General features: G+C 43.7%; 1 protein-coding gene and 1 long non-coding RNA gene across 6 annotated transcripts in view; one reads left to right on the top strand and one right to left on the bottom strand.

Moving 5' to 3' along the window:
• Window positions 1–14,998, bottom strand: part of LOC141350556 (uncharacterized) — a 40,506-nt gene extending 25,508 nt beyond the window's left edge. Inside the window, exon 1 of the long non-coding RNA XR_012358615.1 lies at window positions 14,869–14,998. This is a non-coding gene — a long non-coding RNA (uncharacterized lncRNA). The remainder of the gene's footprint in view (window positions 1–14,868) is intronic.
• The window catches only part of mep1ba (meprin A subunit beta a), a 107,598-nt gene that overhangs the window by 31,695 nt on the left and 58,532 nt on the right, over window positions 1–17,371 (top strand). The window contains exons 16-17 of one of the 5 annotated variants that reach the window (XM_073855900.1): window positions 14,863–15,025; window positions 15,352–15,868. The exons of the other annotated variants lie outside the window; for them this stretch is intronic. Of the exons in view, the coding sequence (XP_073712001.1) occupies window positions 14,863–15,025; window positions 15,352–15,839 (651 nt within the window). The 3' untranslated portion in view covers window positions 15,840–15,868. Of the gene's footprint in view, window positions 1–14,862; window positions 15,026–15,351; window positions 15,869–17,371 lie in introns of those variants that run through there. 5 annotated transcript variants of the gene reach the window in all.

The following is a 17,371-nucleotide window of genomic DNA, read 5'->3' as shown; positions in this document are numbered from 1 at the left end:
GGCATACAGGGAGGTATACAGGTGGGTACACTGGTAGGTAGCTTTGGGCATACACAGGGGAGTATACAGGTAAGTACACTGGGCTTTTAGCTTTTAGGCATATAGGGAGGTATACAGGTGGGTACACTGGTAAGTAGCTTTGCAACTTGAACTTACTGGCAAGGGAATGGGCGGATGTACAAGGCTTATCCTTCTTGACATTCTGGTGGTTGGAGCAGACGTATAGGCACACAACGACTTCTAGTCTTCCTCTCTCGAACAGACTTACGACGACCACTTAGGCGTCAACTTCAGGGCATAGGATAACACAATCCCTCGACGACACAGAGCCCTTGGCTCGGACCTGCAGGCTGGCAGCAAAGACACACAATCTCTTCGACAATAACAATACTTCAAGGAACATGCAAGGAGGATTCCACCACCTCTTAGCTTCAGGCAGGAAAGGGGCAGATGGAGGCACCGGGTGAGGCGGATTGTTGTTTAGACAAACGCACCCACTAGATGGGGTCACAGAGGTAGGTAGATGGAGGTGGGGGGGTCGTACGGTACAGCGTGCTACAAGAGCGGGGCCAGCCACTTCACCTCAACTTTCTTTCAGACAACCAGGCAGAAGATATGGACATAGATTGACATCTGGAAACACTCGACACGTGTATAGTTATACACAACAACAGTAAGTACACTTTTTCCCCACCACAAATAGATAGATACAAGCTCTCCCTCTGCAGATGTCGAACACAATGTTCACAGCCCAGCCTTACTTGCTACAGTCGAGGCGCCACCACAGGCGTGGGAGGAGTTGAATCTGTCCCAGTTGTATAGGAATAAAAGACAGCTGTCCAGTGCCACCACTCTGCTCTTCGGAAACAGGTCTCTTTCTTCAGCCTGGGAAGTGATCGCTGACAACACTGACAATACACAGCACTCCAAAAATCCAAGTGTACACTCTCACAAAATAATCACCCACCGCACTCCACGCACTCACGGTGATGAAGGTCAGGGTCACCCGTTGGGCCGTGTTCAGAGTCCTGTATCGTTCGATGACTAAGGCAGAAGACAACCATATGTAAACGTCAAGGCCACGACTACTTGAGCCCTTCCCTTCCTCCGCCGACTCCAATGTGTCAATGAATTTTCACAACAAGCTGGGGGCTAACACACTCAATCAGGGAACAAAGACAAACTAAGAGGACAGTATGGTTAATATTGCAAGTGACAGAGTGATAACAAGACAAACTCCAACGTATCGCACTGTTCCTTTAACTCCTTCTTCCCTTTTTCCTTACAGATGTCCCAACCATCCAGGGCATTGTTTATGCAGACTCCTCCATCCTTTCGACATATAAGATTTCTTCAACATACACAGTAGAATCAACAGCGCATCACTGCAGTATAAATGAGTTCAGCACTTATCTCCGTCTTTATTTCAGCCCAATTCTCCTGTCTTGATTTCGCCCAGCCTACAAATCCACACAAAAGATGTCTCTCCAAACACACCATAGACCTCCCCTTCACACACAGCGATCGACGGAAAACGAGCACCCGCTTCGCTCTTCCGCGAACGCCGGAACAAACGTGGCTTTTCACTCCTTCGTTGAAGGCTACTTTTCATCTGCCATTGGCTTTCTTCATCCAGATGCTCGTCTTTACTCTTCGTTTCATTTTTCCGGCTTGCCCTCACCCGCCCCCTTTCACAACAATCCAGCGGGCTCCCAAAGTGAACTCGTGGAACAACTGCTCTCCTTCAGTTTCTTTCACGCCCTTTTTATGGGCCTCCTCTCCTCTTCAAAGCCCAATCATCGCCACACTTGCTTAACACACCTGATCCTTCTAATCCTCGATTTGTTTGCCCGGAGTTGGCCGGAACCGACCTGGTGTTTCATTCAAATTCATGCGGGCTGAAGGATCTTCGCCCTTTTCGTTCCGCCGATAAAAGTCACTCCATGACAGTTTGAAAGGGGAATATATTGCTTGGCAGTGAACTTAGAGCATAAATAATACCTTAGCTCAAACAGCAAGATTACACACTAACTAAAGTTGCGATCAGGGAAAACCGTACCTTTAATGTGAATAAACTGAGCATATGTGCTTTGCCATTTTGCTGGGTGCTAGAGCCGAGCTTCTGAGCACCCACGGGATTGGCGCCTATGTGTGTGTTTATTGTAGCACTTCAAACCATGAAACAAAAAGTGAGAAACCTTATTGGGGTTATAATGTTTCCAGCAGCACTAAAAACATGTTCTGATGGTGTACGGGTAGCGCAGATTGATACTTTTTCACAACCTTGAGTGACCAAGAAAGAATATTTTGCCTTTGTTCTTCTCGAAAGCTAGCGGTTCATCACTGATATCAGTTGCAAATAGCGCTCTAACTCTGAATCTCCTGGCTGTTTGCGTTCACACAAACTTGAAGATATCTTGCTGGGGGAGATTGTACTTTATATTTTTTCATAGTTTGTGACGTGCACGCAACCGCAGGGCTCTCCTGATTTTGCCAAGTGGTTGATGTCCTCAGGGCAACATTATGTTGACCTTGGGACAACATTTCAATCAACCAATCAGATTTCAGAAATAAGTTTAAAGTTTGTTTTAAGTTTAAGCTTACAACCAGGATTATCTGTTTCTAGACCATTGTTTTTCACTTATCATGTCCATCTGATTTTAGGGTTTGGTTAGGGTTGGGGTTTGAGGTGGGTTTAGGTTTTATTTAGCAAATTGTTGTCCCTGGGTCAACACAATATGTTGCCCTGAGGACATCAACCACCCGGCAAAATCAGTTCAAGCCAACCGCAGGCCGCACTTTACCATATGTATTATGGCTCTAATCATCACTTTTAAAATGATGGCTATGTCCATGAGTTATACAATTAAAGTTACCACTAACCACTGTAATCCACCACCAAGCTACCATGTTGTAATGGAACCTTACAATATATTTTGTACTTGTTTTGGATTGTATTCAGATCAAATTCTAGTTATCCTTATAATTAAGATGCAGTGTTTTGTATTTCACAATTTATGTTAAAAGGGGCTATGACTTGTTTTTTTATTTTATTATGTGTTTTATTGTAGGCAGATCACTGTGCAACTTGGTGAAGTCACGTGTCTTTCCAGATGCCAAAATCTGTACCCCTCAAAAAGTAAGTAAATAATAATGGTGTCCCGTGACAAAAAATGGAAACATTCTTTATTTTTAATAGTTGTACTTGGGCCAGTTTTTTGTATGTTTCTGTACTAATGAAATATGTTTTTTTAAGGACTTTATTATATGCCATGATAGCCAAGATGAGCCTGAAGAAGAGATTTGGGAAGATGCTGTTTCATAAGTCTTTGTTTTGCAAGATTATCTGTGGTAAGTTTGTAAAATGTGTATTAAAAATAGGACAAGAACATCTCCTAATCAAACATTTTTGATCAGGTAGCGGTGTCTGCCAACGTGATGCCTTGCTGGTCTGGTTTGAGTTTGAAGTCTGTCACAGACAGTCCAGAAGGTCTGGAGTCCATCTTAGCTTTCATTGGTAAGTGACTGCATGACTGCACAAGAGGCTGTTTGACCCACACATAAGGCAAACAGTCAATGTTTGCTTTGTTTAGCATCTAAATTTGGGGCGGTAAAAATATAAAGTCAATATCACCCAAGTATTCAGACCCTTTACTCTGTACTTAGTTAACGCACCTTTTGAAGCAGCAGTTACAGCCTCAGGTCTTTTTGGGTAGGATGCAGCAAACTTTACAACACCTGTGGCCGGTTGCATAAAACTTTAAGACTAGCTTTAAAAGTTAGTCATAAATTTTTTTCTTCGAGACTGATCATAACTGTTTTAAGTATGTTACATAGAAAGGTAGATTGGTCTAATTTAAATCCAAATAAGTCTGATTAGCCCTAACTAATTGCTAGTTAGTCAGAATCATACTTAAGACGCAGTCTTAACGTCACGGCTATGTTTATGCAACCGGCCACTGGATTTGTTTGGAACCAACCCTTTCAGAAGCACCATTCACTTCCATAGTATTCTTTTATCCTGCTATGGAGGTCAATGGTGCTTCTTGTTAGTTTGGTTACAGACATTCCTCAAAATATCTTTGTGTTCATCAGAACCCTTTAAAGGACAAGTTCGGTATTTTACACTTAAAGCCCTGTTTTCAGATTGTTTATGATGAAATGGAACAGTTTTGACTGAAATTTCAACATATGCGGCTGCCCTGAGAATTTTCAGGTGTTTTTGTTGTTTCACCTCCCACCTCTACAATGTGTATATAGGTGCACAGGAACAATCCTTCCTAAAATGCATTAAACTTTCATTTACAAAGACGTGAAACTCTTCGAGTGGTCAGGGGTGTTCACTGATATGCTCACACAAAAATCGCTTTTGGTGTTTTAGCATTCGTTGTAAACTTGTGGACCTATTTTTTTCAAACGCCTCACACCTGTACATTCTTCCAGTTGGTGGCGATAATCCACCTTTGCCAATTGCAAGAATATAAACAAAGTTCCCGCCGCGGAGTAATACCGTAACTCACAGCCACATCTAATACAAGTCAATGGAGTTGGACAAAAACTACGATAAAACCTGTTGGAATTTTGCAGCGATTTCTGTGTGAGCACACCAGCGAACACCCCCGACCACTCGGTGAGTTTTACGTCTTTGTAAACAAAAGTTTAATGCATTTTAGGAAGGATTGTTCCTGTGCACCTATATACACACTATAGAGGTGGGAGGCGACACAAGAAACACCAGAAAATTCACGAGCCAGCACCACACGTACAAATTCAGTCAAAACCGTTCTATTTTATCATAAACAATCTGAAAACAGGGCTTTAAGTGTAAAATACCAAACTTGTACTTTAAGGTGTAGAAACATCAAGACCAATAGGAGACTCCTGAGATAAATTTCAGGTATTGTTTCAAAGTTTCTGAAATATGTATAATGTAAAAATGATGTTTTCAAACGTTTCAAAAAATCAATTTATGAGGAAAAATTTAAACAATTGCAGTATCATGCAACAACATAACAAAATTGAAAAGTGAAGGGGTCTTAATACTTTCTGAATGCACCGTAGATTATCTTAATTAAAGCTCATTGTCACATTTGTAAACACAACAGCTTTCTTCCTTCATCAGACAGCTATGCTATGTTTCTAGTCAGACCATTAAAGAACACATATCTTGCCTTAATATGCAATATCTTTTTTATACATGGGCTAAAAAAACAGCATTTTTGACAATGACATAACAACATGTGGTTTGTTTTTCCTCTTTAGATGCTGTCATCATATTGTTAGTGCATGAGCCAGAATGGATGGGTGGTGGTGGCCATAAGAAGACTGTCAACTAAACCAACAACAAAATTCATATTTGCAGTAATAAATAAATAAAATGACTTTTAAACATGTTTTTGTTTTCGTATTTTATGATTTTATTCTAGATTTGGAATATTCCACTTTTGCACTACTACGTGGAAACTGTTTGAAAGAGTGTGTTTTTATCCATAAAAGATAAATTTCAATGGTGAATCAATGTTGAAATGCCGGCTGGGATATCAAAATAGCATTAAAATGACATCAACATCGTAACATCCTGATGTCAAATAGATGTAGAATTGACATCAAAATGACATCAGCAGAGGTCAAAATCTTGACATCAAATTGACATCAACACTTTGACGTCAAAATGACTTTCATTTTTGACCTATTCTGTGACGTAATTTTGACGTCGATGTTTGATGTCAAATTGATGTTAAATTGACATCAAATGCCCGCTGGGTAGTTAACTGCAGTCTTTAAGGTAACCGTATTAAAAAAATACGCTGCATTACCGTCTGATTCCGCCTAATAAAGAGTAGAATTCCTTTATTTAGAGCGAAGCGGTGGTCGAGTGAGCACTCCCATCTGATAAGGCCTTTTTGTTAAATCTCCAGGAAATGATTTACAATTAGAGAAGCTGTCTATTGTATTTTTCCATTTTATTCACGTACGTGGATTTTTAAAATTGTAAGCACCGAGGGTAAGACTTTTCAATTTTAAAGGAGATAAAAACTTGATCAAGTATTTATAGTCACAACGTATGATAAAGCACGTTGGATTCTTGTTTATTTCGTGTCCCGGTAACGTAAGCCAAAAGAGGCACCGGCTGAACACGAGCAAATTACATCCGTCGTCTTAGCAACGCAGCGGCCGCCGATGTAATTACTGTATAGAAGCGAATCTTTGTCAGTTTAAAGCGTACTACCTAGTTCTAACACTAGATGTCAGTCTTGAGTGTCTAACACTTCTTCTTCTCCATTACTCTACGTCTGACTTCCGCTTTCTTTGTTTGTTGGGCGAAATATCGCCATCTAGTGGGAAAAGCTCGTTTGGTCCTCTCATAAACTCTTTTGGGAGTGTGTGACAGGAATCAAACTTGGATTTTTGACCTTACTTCAATGACTAGGGTATTCTACTACTTTGTAGTTTTATTCCCTACATATTGAATGTTATGGTCTTAAATTATAAATAATAATTAATATTGCTGTGGCTTTATTAATTTATTATTTCTTTATTTAATTTTTATTTTCATTTTGATTTATTTTATTTTTATTTTATTTCATTTTTTTTTTTGCTGGTCTCTCTCACTCCTTACTCTCCTGTTCTCTTTTCTATTGTAGAGATTTTATTTTTAATTAAGTTTAAATTTAAATTCAATGCAGTTTGATTTATTTTAAATTTTAATTGAATCAATTCTTTACTGTGAATAGAATTCAGCCCCATAAGTCCCATTCTCAGTGAATTCATTTATGTTTTAACTGGTGCAATAGGATAAGCCCCTGTGCATCTCTTGAAAGCTAACACTTGATAGATGAATCAGAGGCTTCGCCAGCGGTGAGTTCTACAAGAGACCGGTCCCGCTGAACTGACTCGAGTGTGTACAGTCGGGGTGCTGCGGTAGCTCCCTCCTTAGCACCTTAGGCAGCAAGACACAGTGCAACCTCTGCCACCGGGCACTCCAATCGCTAACCTTGCCAGCTGACACACAAAAGCCCTAGCGGCAGTGCCAGTTGGTGGGTGACACCTTTGAGTGCGGCCCGGCGGTGTGAAGGGTGTGACTGTTGAGCGATCGAGGTGGGGAGGGCAGAAGGCCCGGCACTCTTGGCTGCGTGCTCAGGGAAGCGCCTTGTCTCTGTGTTCCACCCTGGGTTGTTTTAAATAGTCAACAAGTGTTGGTGTAAAAGAGATGCACTTTTCTCCCCTCTGTAGCCACTAGAGGCACCAGATCCCTATCAGGTTGGGTCTAACTCAGCCAATCTAGCTAAGCCACTCCCCTAACTCGCATGACTCCATAGTGCCCTCTCCCTGTAAGGCCCTGTCATCAAATTTAGGGTAGAGAACCTGCTAAGCTGAAACAGGAAACCCCTTTTTCCACCTCCTATCCTCTTCATTCCCCCAGCCTTAGGACTTCGTCTGTTGGCTGTCTCAATTCACATTTTCAGTTTATTTTATTATTATTTTTTTTTTTTTTATTATTATTTTTTTTTTTTTATTATCATTTATTTGTTTTTCCTCTCTTTTCCCTTTCCTGTTTCATTTCATTTCCAGCAACCTTGCTTTATGTTTTATTTTATTTTTATCATTATAATTAATTAATTTTAATTATTTTGATTCACTTTATTTTGGGTGAAAGAGCAAAACTGCACAAACCATTAGGAGAATTCATTAGTAATACGCTCGAATAACCAAATGTCCAAGGCGACCTATAGGTTTTAACAAAGCGACAAATTACTAAAATTTTTCCCTTATTTCCCCACACTGATTATCTGTGCCGCCGGAGAAAGGCCCTGATAATAAGCTTATAGCCCACATATATATATATTTTATTGCCGTAGCTCGCTGAACTGTGCGGACTCGCATTGGCTCTTTGTGTTTTCTCTTCTACCAGTGTGTCAACATGTCCAGATTACCAAGCCCTGTCAACCACTGGGACCAGCTAGAGGCCTGGCTCAGCGCTGTGACATCTGAACTCCTGCCCAACCTCGCCAATGAACTGCAACACTTGGAAAGAGAGCAACTCGACGGCACCCTGGACAAGTTCATAGCCCACGACCCAACGAGGAGCTACAGTCACAAGGATATAGCCAAGATCACAGGTGCCATCGCTCACAACCTCATCATCCAGCTTAAACTGGGCGAAAGGAACATCGCCCAACTGGAACAGGATGCAGCAGCTCTACAGCTCCAAGCAGCAGAGGCACGGAGGAATCAGGAGAACGCGCAGAATCATCTAGATCAGCTGACACAGGGATTAGAGGATCAACACCCATCGACGGAGGAGGAACACTGGAGGCTAAAGGACAAGATTGGACAACTCCAAGAGGCCTTGTCAAAACTCTGCACAGACACAGAGCACAAGGAGCAACAGGAAAAGACAGCCAGAGAAGAGCTGTCTGGAAAGCTCCAGCAGGCTGAACATCTTCTGGTGAGAGCAAAGGCAGAACTGAAGGAACGTGATGCCAAGCTGAAGGCCTGTGAGAATCACCTGCGAGCGTCTCGAGATGAAGGTCGAGCTTTGGCCCAGCAACGAGACCAGGCTAGGGACGACCTTGACTCCGCCCAAAGAGAACTCATTTATGCATATAAACTGCAAGCTGAACAAGTAAGGGAAAAAGCAACCTTTCCCTTTCATTCAACCAGTGAGCCTGCACCCCCCCACCAAAGCTTTTCTGTTGAAAAGGGGGGCGGGAGCCCACTGTTAAAGACATCAGCCAGCATCCCCGAACCTCTCACTACCACATGGGGGTGGGGACAGACAAATTTCCCGAGGTCACCTGCAGACATGCCCGGCGTGGCACCCAAAGACCTCGACAAGCTGGCTAGAAATATCCCAACATTTACCCCAGAGCCTGCAGGTGGCCATGATATCCACTCTTACCTGCAGGACATTGACTTTTATTTGCAAACACTGCCAAATGTAACCACAAGAGACAAACTGTATCTGCTACGGGTTACTTCCAGTCGTGAAGTGAGGAGTTTCCTTGACCGGCAGCCAGAAAACGTCAAGATGGATTACGAGCAGCTGCAAAAGGCTTTAATAGAAGAGTTTTCGGATCCAGAGTCAGAACAAGGACTTGTTACGGCGATGGACCTCAAACAGAGCCGAAACGAAACTCCACAGGCCTACTACAACAGACTCAGGCGAGCTTACTTTGGCTCACGGAATGAGCCAGGAATGGAGGAGGACTTCAACTTCAGGACCCTTTTCCTGCGAAATCTTCACTTCACAGTAAGCCAACACTTAGGGGTTATGGCCTGCCCTCGCACGATGACAACCAGACAGCTGCGGGACTTGGCCCAGAAAGCTTATGGTAAACAAAGAGCGGCCTCTGAAAAGACTGTTAAAAACCCTGTCATTCTCCCTGTCTTTGAACTGTACCCTGAACTACCACTGGAGGGCGCACGACAGCGCCACAGTGAAAGACCTTTCAACAGAGGGCCAAGAGGGTCAAGAGACTTTACAGCCAGCCAGGAATGGTACGGCCATGTAGGGGCTCGTCCCAAGCACCAAATGGGACGCGCCGAGAGGTCATGGAGCCGGCCAAACTCATCAGACAACCAGAAGGGTGGCGGCTCGTGGGAACCTGGCCGACGACCTAGAGGTAACCGTCCTGCACCTGGCAGATCAAATACTGGTAACAGTCAACAGAGAGATCAGTCTCGATACACACAGAGCAAATCTAAGTCTGAACTACCCCCGAAACAGTGTGACACAGACACGTCTGAGACAGCAGAGATTCTGAGAATATTGAAGGAGTTAATCCAAAAGAGGCCCCACAAGGAGGACCACGAAGACAAACCCGACTCCTTATTCAAAGACTTTGGCATACAAACAATATCTCAAACACCAACCAATCAAAGCCTGCAAGTACCAGAGAGTGCTGTGTTAAGTGTCTCTTTCCCTACAGAGTCACAGGAAACCAGCCTTAACTGCCTTCCCATTAATACAACAGCCCCAGTACCAAGCCTCCTGGGAAACCTGATCGAAAGAGGAGAAGCTAAAAAGCTATATCTATCCATCACCTTGGAAAATGAGGTTGAACTAGAAGCCCTCGTCGACACCGGAGCTGACCTAACGCTGATGTCATCCCAGCTTTTCACCAGACTCCAGAACAGAGCTAAGGCCCAAAATTTGACCCTTAAACCCCAAAGGTGTATGCTGAATGTGCAGTCTTACAGCCAGACTGAAGTTCAACTGCAACAGGTGATTCCCATCCACCTGACGATCGGTCCTATGAGCATCATACACCCTGTGTACATCTCACCAATGGACTCATACCCTCTCCTCATTGGCAAAGACCTGCTAGACCGCTTTGAACCCTTAATGGACTTTAAACAGTTAAAAATTTGGGCTCAAGTGCGAGAACCTTTACCCTTTCAATCAGCCAGATCATCTGAGGTAAACTGCCAGGTCACACAGGTCATGGACGACCCCCCAGCCAGCCGCGGGAACTTCGTCTCAGACCTAAACTTCAAAAGTTCACTGCTCTGCACTCTGCATCCAGCCAAAGACTCAGAGCCATACCCAGGACTTGACACACAAGTTCAACAAAATTTAAAAGATGCAGATGCCATGCAGGATGATGCAGATCATCAGAAACTACAAGCCTTTAACATCGCTACCCAAGCTATGTTAAACCACCTCTCAGACCCCTCCACCTACCCTATCACAAACTCTGACCTGTCTGCTGCTCCAACCCGCAAACGTCTCAACGATGTCAGGCACCTGCTGCGCATACAACACAACATCCTCGGGTATGTCCCTGATGACCGCACTACACCTGCGCTTGTGGTTCCTCAGGACCATAGGGGGGTCATACTAATGTATGCGCATGACACAGCATGTGCCGCACACCACCGCACAAAAGCCACTTATGAAACACTGAAACAGGTGGCATACTGGCCTGGAATGCAGCACGATGTAGCAGAACACATCAAGAAATGTCTGGTTTGCTGCCAGTTCCAACCGGCTAAGCCAAACCATGGAGCACCACTTCAAAAAAGAGGTGTCAACTTTCCAGTGTCAGACCTCCAGATAGACTGGGTTGGACCATCACCCAGGCCAACGAGGGGCAACAAACACTTTCTCACGGTCATCTGCAAATTCACAAAGTTGGCAGAATGCTTTCCAGCACCCAATGACACCACTCACCAGTATCTGGATGAACTTCATCCGGGAACAACCTTCGCTTTTCGAACGACCAAGATCTGGTACTACAGTTTCGCCCCGCCAATTCAGACAGCTCACCGTCGGCTGTCAAAGAAATTTCTGCCACACTGGACAGGACCTCATGAGATTGTGGACAAACTCTCCCCCATTGCATACCAGATCAGGATGGGCGGGAGTCAGAAGGAACCAATTTCCAAATGGGTCCACCAGAACCAAGTCAAGAGACACTCAACATGGTGGCATGACAGTAAAGGGGGGACGAGCACTAACCAGGCCAAACTTCCTCCAGACTGCCTCAGCACTAGAACTCTGCCACCTAAGGAACAGCCGTTTATGAAAAGAAAGAGAACTGTCCTGACCAAACAAGGACCTGTAGCGCTCACCTATTGTTCCTTCCCTCTCTCCCTCTCTGTCACCAGGATGCTGCTGTGGATTACTGTTCTGTACATCAGCCTACAGGGGGGATGGTCGCAACCTGAAATCGTGTCGCCGGGTCCCGCCTCAGGCATCGTCCTTAAAGAGCAACCTGGACTCCTGATCACGAACTGCAGAACACATAGCCAAAAGGTCTATGTCCAACTCAACCCCCGTGACGTCTACAGAGCACACTACACAGCATCAGCACCAGAAACCAGTTGGGCAGGAGAACGATGGGCGCAGAACGCTATGTTTCACGCAGAGGCTGACATCAAACACGTGCTGTACCAACTTCAGAAGATGACTGTCACACAGGCAGGTCTAGGCGGACAAACCAAGCGTCCCAAGCGGTTCCTGGGAGCCCTACTCGGAGCTGCCGCAGCAGCCATTCCACCCTGCCTGGTACCCCTAAGCCTGGTACAGACCATTTTATCCTCTGCCACTGCAGGCCCAACAAACACCCTGCAGGCACATCTGGCCTACTCCCTAGGTAGCGCAATTCCACTAGGCATAGCCCCTGAACAAGGCGAACTTGCTTTTCTGGTAAACCTGCCAATCATCGAGTCACACAACATCTACAGACTCAAAGACATTGTCAATGTTGGCTTCTGGCAGGGAAACACCCACATCAGAATACGCACCCCCACTGTGGTGGCTTACCATGACAGCAATAAACAGCTGTACCTTGCACCAAACCTGCACATGTGCAGCCTCACTAAAGACATTAATTATCTCTGCCCCAGCAAACCTTTCCTTCAGGACAACACTGACGGCATCTGTGGGCTGCGGCCCATGAAGATTGACTCTCGTTGTCCTGCCTCGGCTGAACCACGAGCCGAGGTCACTAACACCCAAGCTGAAATCGTAGGTGACCGATGGCTGGTCAACACCCCAGCCAGCACGGCCACTTTGACCTACGACCAACACGACACAGCCACCCGCATCAGTCTACCAAACCAGATGATGTGGATCCAAGTTCCAAAAGGTGTGATTCTTCACATCGATGAACTCGCACTCTATCACCTTCCCAGTGAGGAGTACCACACCGAACTGGAATTTTCAACTTTCTTCAGGGACCACAACTTCACTTTAGACTCTGAATTGGAGATGAGGATTGCAGAAGGGGGGACCCAACTAATTGATGTCACGCCCATCGACACTGCCCTCCAGGCACTTGCTCGCATGCCAGCTATGCACAGCCTCCCTGTTGTCCGAGCCTGGACCGCCGCTGACACGGTACTGTGCCTCTCCACAGGAGTAGGATACGCCCTTACTCTTGGCCTCACTTTCATCCTGTACCGAAGAGTCAGCGGGATGCAGGAAACAGTGAACAAGTGCACAGCTGCCGTCCCTCAAGCCTTCAAGCGGAACCGTGGGAAGCAAGACACACAAGCCGAGCAAGAGCCCAACCTCATCGAAATCACCCCTCTGCAGGCACCCCGAAGCGCTGCAGAAAATTAAGATACACCTGCCATCCAGACCAAATGACCTGTCCAACCATCGCCTATTGAACCATCGCCCACCAAAGTCTCTCAAGACCCTGGTGGCCATGAAGGGGGGATATGTAACAGATGGCTCGGAGTCAGATTGAGGCCATTTGGCGTCTGGATCGTAAACAGCCCTAAAATTGTGACTTTAGATAACCCTGTCTCCTCTATCACCTATCAAGGCTGTAAAGTGGGCAACAATTAAAACAAATGCCGTCGTAAAAGGACGTTCAAAGGAATTCCATCAGAGCCGTTCAAACGAATATCGCCAGAGACACAACAGGGGGCGCAGACTGTATGTCTGTGATGAAACCACATTCAAAGATCACAAGGAGCTGTTTAAATGTATATATATGTTATATCCCTTTACTGCATGATCATGTATGTGTGATGTAACTGTGTGTTAACACTTTAGTTAGATTTTGTTCACTGTAGCATGGTTCATATCTTAGGTATGAAATTATTATTCAACGTGATCTTAAACCCATGTCTTGTCTAGTATCAAATTAATCTACTCTTTATTTCCCAATCATTTCTATGTATCATATTACCATAAGCCGCATCAATGTCATTTAGTATCGATTCGAAGAGTTATGGAAACAAAGTTTTATCATTATGCAATTACGCAAATGTGAGGTCTGAAAGAACAAAGGCTTGTTTCCCCGCGCGACCGAACACTTCACACATTGGTCGGACACCCAAAATGGGCTGGGCGTGTGAAAGGTCAAAACGGCCTATCGCCCAAGCCATCATGGCTCATTTGCTCAGTTCGCTCAATCTCTCAATCGCTGATTCACTCAGTATCTCAGTCAGTGGCTTAGTTCACTCATGAGCGCCCAGTCGCCCGGTTACCCAGGTAACCCGTCAGCGCAGTTTGGAAACTCGCTGAGACTCAACCAGAGTCCCTCGGATTCATCATCTTTTCTCTGAGCCCTGTCTTTCTTCGGGACAGTCTTCCTGGCTTGCACTTTGCGCTAGAGTTCGGAAAACCACGCGGACCAATCCGCCCTACGAAACAACTTAACGGACTCCTTCATCTTACATGGACGCACCTGGACTTTCTCTCTCTCTCTCTCCTTGCTCGCACCGCGTGCAGCAGAAACTTCGCAACGAAAACACAAAGAGCCAAATGCAAGTATAAACTTGTTTTACTCGCTGATGTTTAAGCTTTACCCCTTATAAAATTAAGGCGCTACTTAGAGATTTTCCGATGGTTTGTGCAGATGTTAAGCAATAGTGCTTTGCCAATCTTTTACTCTCTCTCTCTAGCTCTTTCAATCTTTTCTTTCTCATCTATGTTTTATGTTATTGTATGTGTGTATGTTTAGTTAGTCGTTATGTGTACTTCATTTTATAGTTAATAAACCGGTTTGCATTTTCACAATTGAATTGTTTCTGTGTTCAATGCTCACGAAAGTAAAGTCACTAATTCTGCCTTTTGATCCAGCTACACGCTGCGAGTAGCACTGTATATCAGTGAGAAGGTTAATTTTAAAGGCCATGAAATTAACAATTCTTAGACGTTAATATACGATTATGGATATATGTCTTCGGTGGACGAACATATTAATTAATTGTTATTATTAATTCTGCTACGCCAGGTAAAGCCTGATAAACTTGTATAATTAATTACAGTTAATTATACATAATATTCCCTTTGAGCTAAAATCTAAGATTCCCTTGGGAATCCCCGTAGTGCTTCGGTCGGAGGTTCATAGTGTTTCAAATAACGTTATTTCCCTCCTCCCGCAAATTCGCTACAAGGCTTACCTGGAGAGTCGTTTCTTTTATCCCAAAAGAGGCTTCCAGTGCCTGCAGTTCTATCATTACAACAGCGGGGCCGCTGATGACCACCTAAACATCTGGGTGCGAGAATATACAGATGATAACCCCAAAGGAGACCTGAGATTTATTCAAAAGATTAGTGGTAATAATCTTAAATACACCACAAGCATAATTGTTTACAGTTTATGAATATATGTGACCCTATCTGTGAAAACCCATCTTAAGTCATTTATGTGATTTACTGTTTTCTATAGAAAACAAAATATAAAGAACACTCTGTCAAAAAAATAACCTCAATATATTTAATATTGTCTGAATAAGGCCTTTTTTAAAGATAGAAATTAATGAGTGAAATCAAACTTTGAAGTCCAAAATCTCCTAACTTTAGCCTGGATTTTACAAACAATGTCACAAATATTTAACCTACATATGTGCATTATGGGTAATGCATAATTTTTTACTATTCAGGTGGACTTCAACATTCCTGGGAGCTGTACCATGTGTCTCTAGATGTCTCTCATAAATTCAGAGTGGTGTTTGAGGGGGTTAAAGGACGTGACGCATCAAAAGGCGGTCTGTCTCTGGATGACATCAACCTCTCGGAGACACAGTGTCCTCATCACATTTGGCGTATTCGTAACTTTAGCAAACTTCTCGCTACAACCCCCGTCGGTTCTAGAATCTATAGCCCACCCATCCTGTCCAGGGAAGGTTACTCATTCCAGATTAATTTGTACATTAATGGCAGGACCGATAGTCCAGATAAAATGGCAATCTACTTACACTTGACCTCGGGACCACATGATGACAATCTCCAATGGCCATGTCCATGGCGGCAAGCTTCAATGGAGATGATGGAGCAAAATCCGGACATCCAAAAACGCATGAATAACCTCATGATGGTCACTACAGATCCAACCAAGACCTCCACTGATTGTAAGATTACATTTTTGTGACTAAAAAAGGTGCCTGTGTTGGGATTTCAAACAGTATCTTCTCTTATGCAGCCATGGGTAAGGTGGATTATGTCTGGGATAACCCACGAAAAGTGGGAAGTCTGGTCACTGATGGAGATGGTAACTCATACTACCGAGGGCCAGGTATTGGCACCAGCATTTTCATCTCACATGAGCACATGAAGAGTCGAACCTTTATTAAAGGAGATGATGTAATCTTTCTCCTCTCTCTTAAAGGTTTGCTTTTAATATGTTGTGTACATCCAACAGTTTGCTAATATCTTCAGTACAACACAATTTTGAATTGTTGTTGATATTTGTTTTCAATAGATGCCACTGGACTTTTGGAGACTTGGAAAACAGATCTGAGATCAGGTGTTGAGGATCCTGCAACCGCCTCCACTGGCAGTGCCACGGTAACGGTGCCTGACTTCCGAAAAAGTGAACTGGAGAGGACAGATGGTTGTGAGTATTTACATGTCCTATTTTTGATATTGTCCTACCAAAATGATGACGAGTGTACAAAAAATGTGTATTAAAAACTCAATTTCATTCCTTTTACAGGATAAATACTCATTTAAAAGAATGTGGACTAAACACCAACTTTGATGAAGAATACATCCCAAATACCCAATGATGTCAATTGTTAAGTGTAATGTAAATAAAACATATATGAGTGCAAGTGGATTGTACTGAAACCTGTTATAGTGATGGGCTAAGATAATAAATCAAACAAATTTACAAAAATAAGATGCCTTTCAATTTTGCTTCAAATAAAATAAACTCAGCCATTGAGTACGTTTACATGCACAGCATAAGCGGATGACTATCAAAAATCTGCTTATTACAGAAAACTGTTTTCATGCGTTTACATGCAAATCAATAAGCCGCCTATGCAGACAACTGCGTTTACATCGGACTTGCAGAATTATCAGTTTTCTCGCAGGCAGTGACGTCACCACCTATAGTACACAATAGTCGTTCAAAAAGTCAACGGCATATCTGTCTTGTACTGTTGTATCTCTTCTCCTGTCTGCAGAACCTGTAAATGTAACATGAGCTGCTATTTTAACAGTTTCTCTGCCAACTGCTTTAGTCAAGCGGAGACTTTTATGCGTTTACTTTGAGCTTACTTCCGCGTGTGACGTTTATCTTTCATATGCGGAGACATGCGCACATGGACAAAACCGTGAGTTTACAAGCCACGCGAAATCGGCGTAATGAGCAAAAAACTACCTGTGCCGATCGGTTTTTGCTTACGCCGTTTATGGGCTTTCCCCGATTAAAGAAAACCAATTTACGCGTTTACATGACCCCACGTGTTATCCGTTTATTAAAGGAATAGTCTACTCATTTTCAATATTAAAATATGTTATTACCTTAACTAAGAATTGTTGATACATCCCTCTATCATCTGTGTGCGAGCGCGCTGCGACGCTTCGATAGCATTTAGCTTAGCCCCATTCATTCAATGGTACCATTTAAAGATACAGTTAGAAGTGACCAAACACATCAACGTTTTTCCTATTTAA

Source organism: Misgurnus anguillicaudatus, chromosome 18 (assembly GCF_027580225.2).
Source record: "Misgurnus anguillicaudatus chromosome 18, ASM2758022v2, whole genome shotgun sequence".
NCBI lineage: Eukaryota > Metazoa > Chordata > Actinopteri > Cypriniformes > Cobitidae > Misgurnus > Misgurnus anguillicaudatus.
The sequence above is the reverse complement of the archived record's forward strand: the minus strand, read 5'-3'. Positions and strand labels throughout refer to the sequence as shown.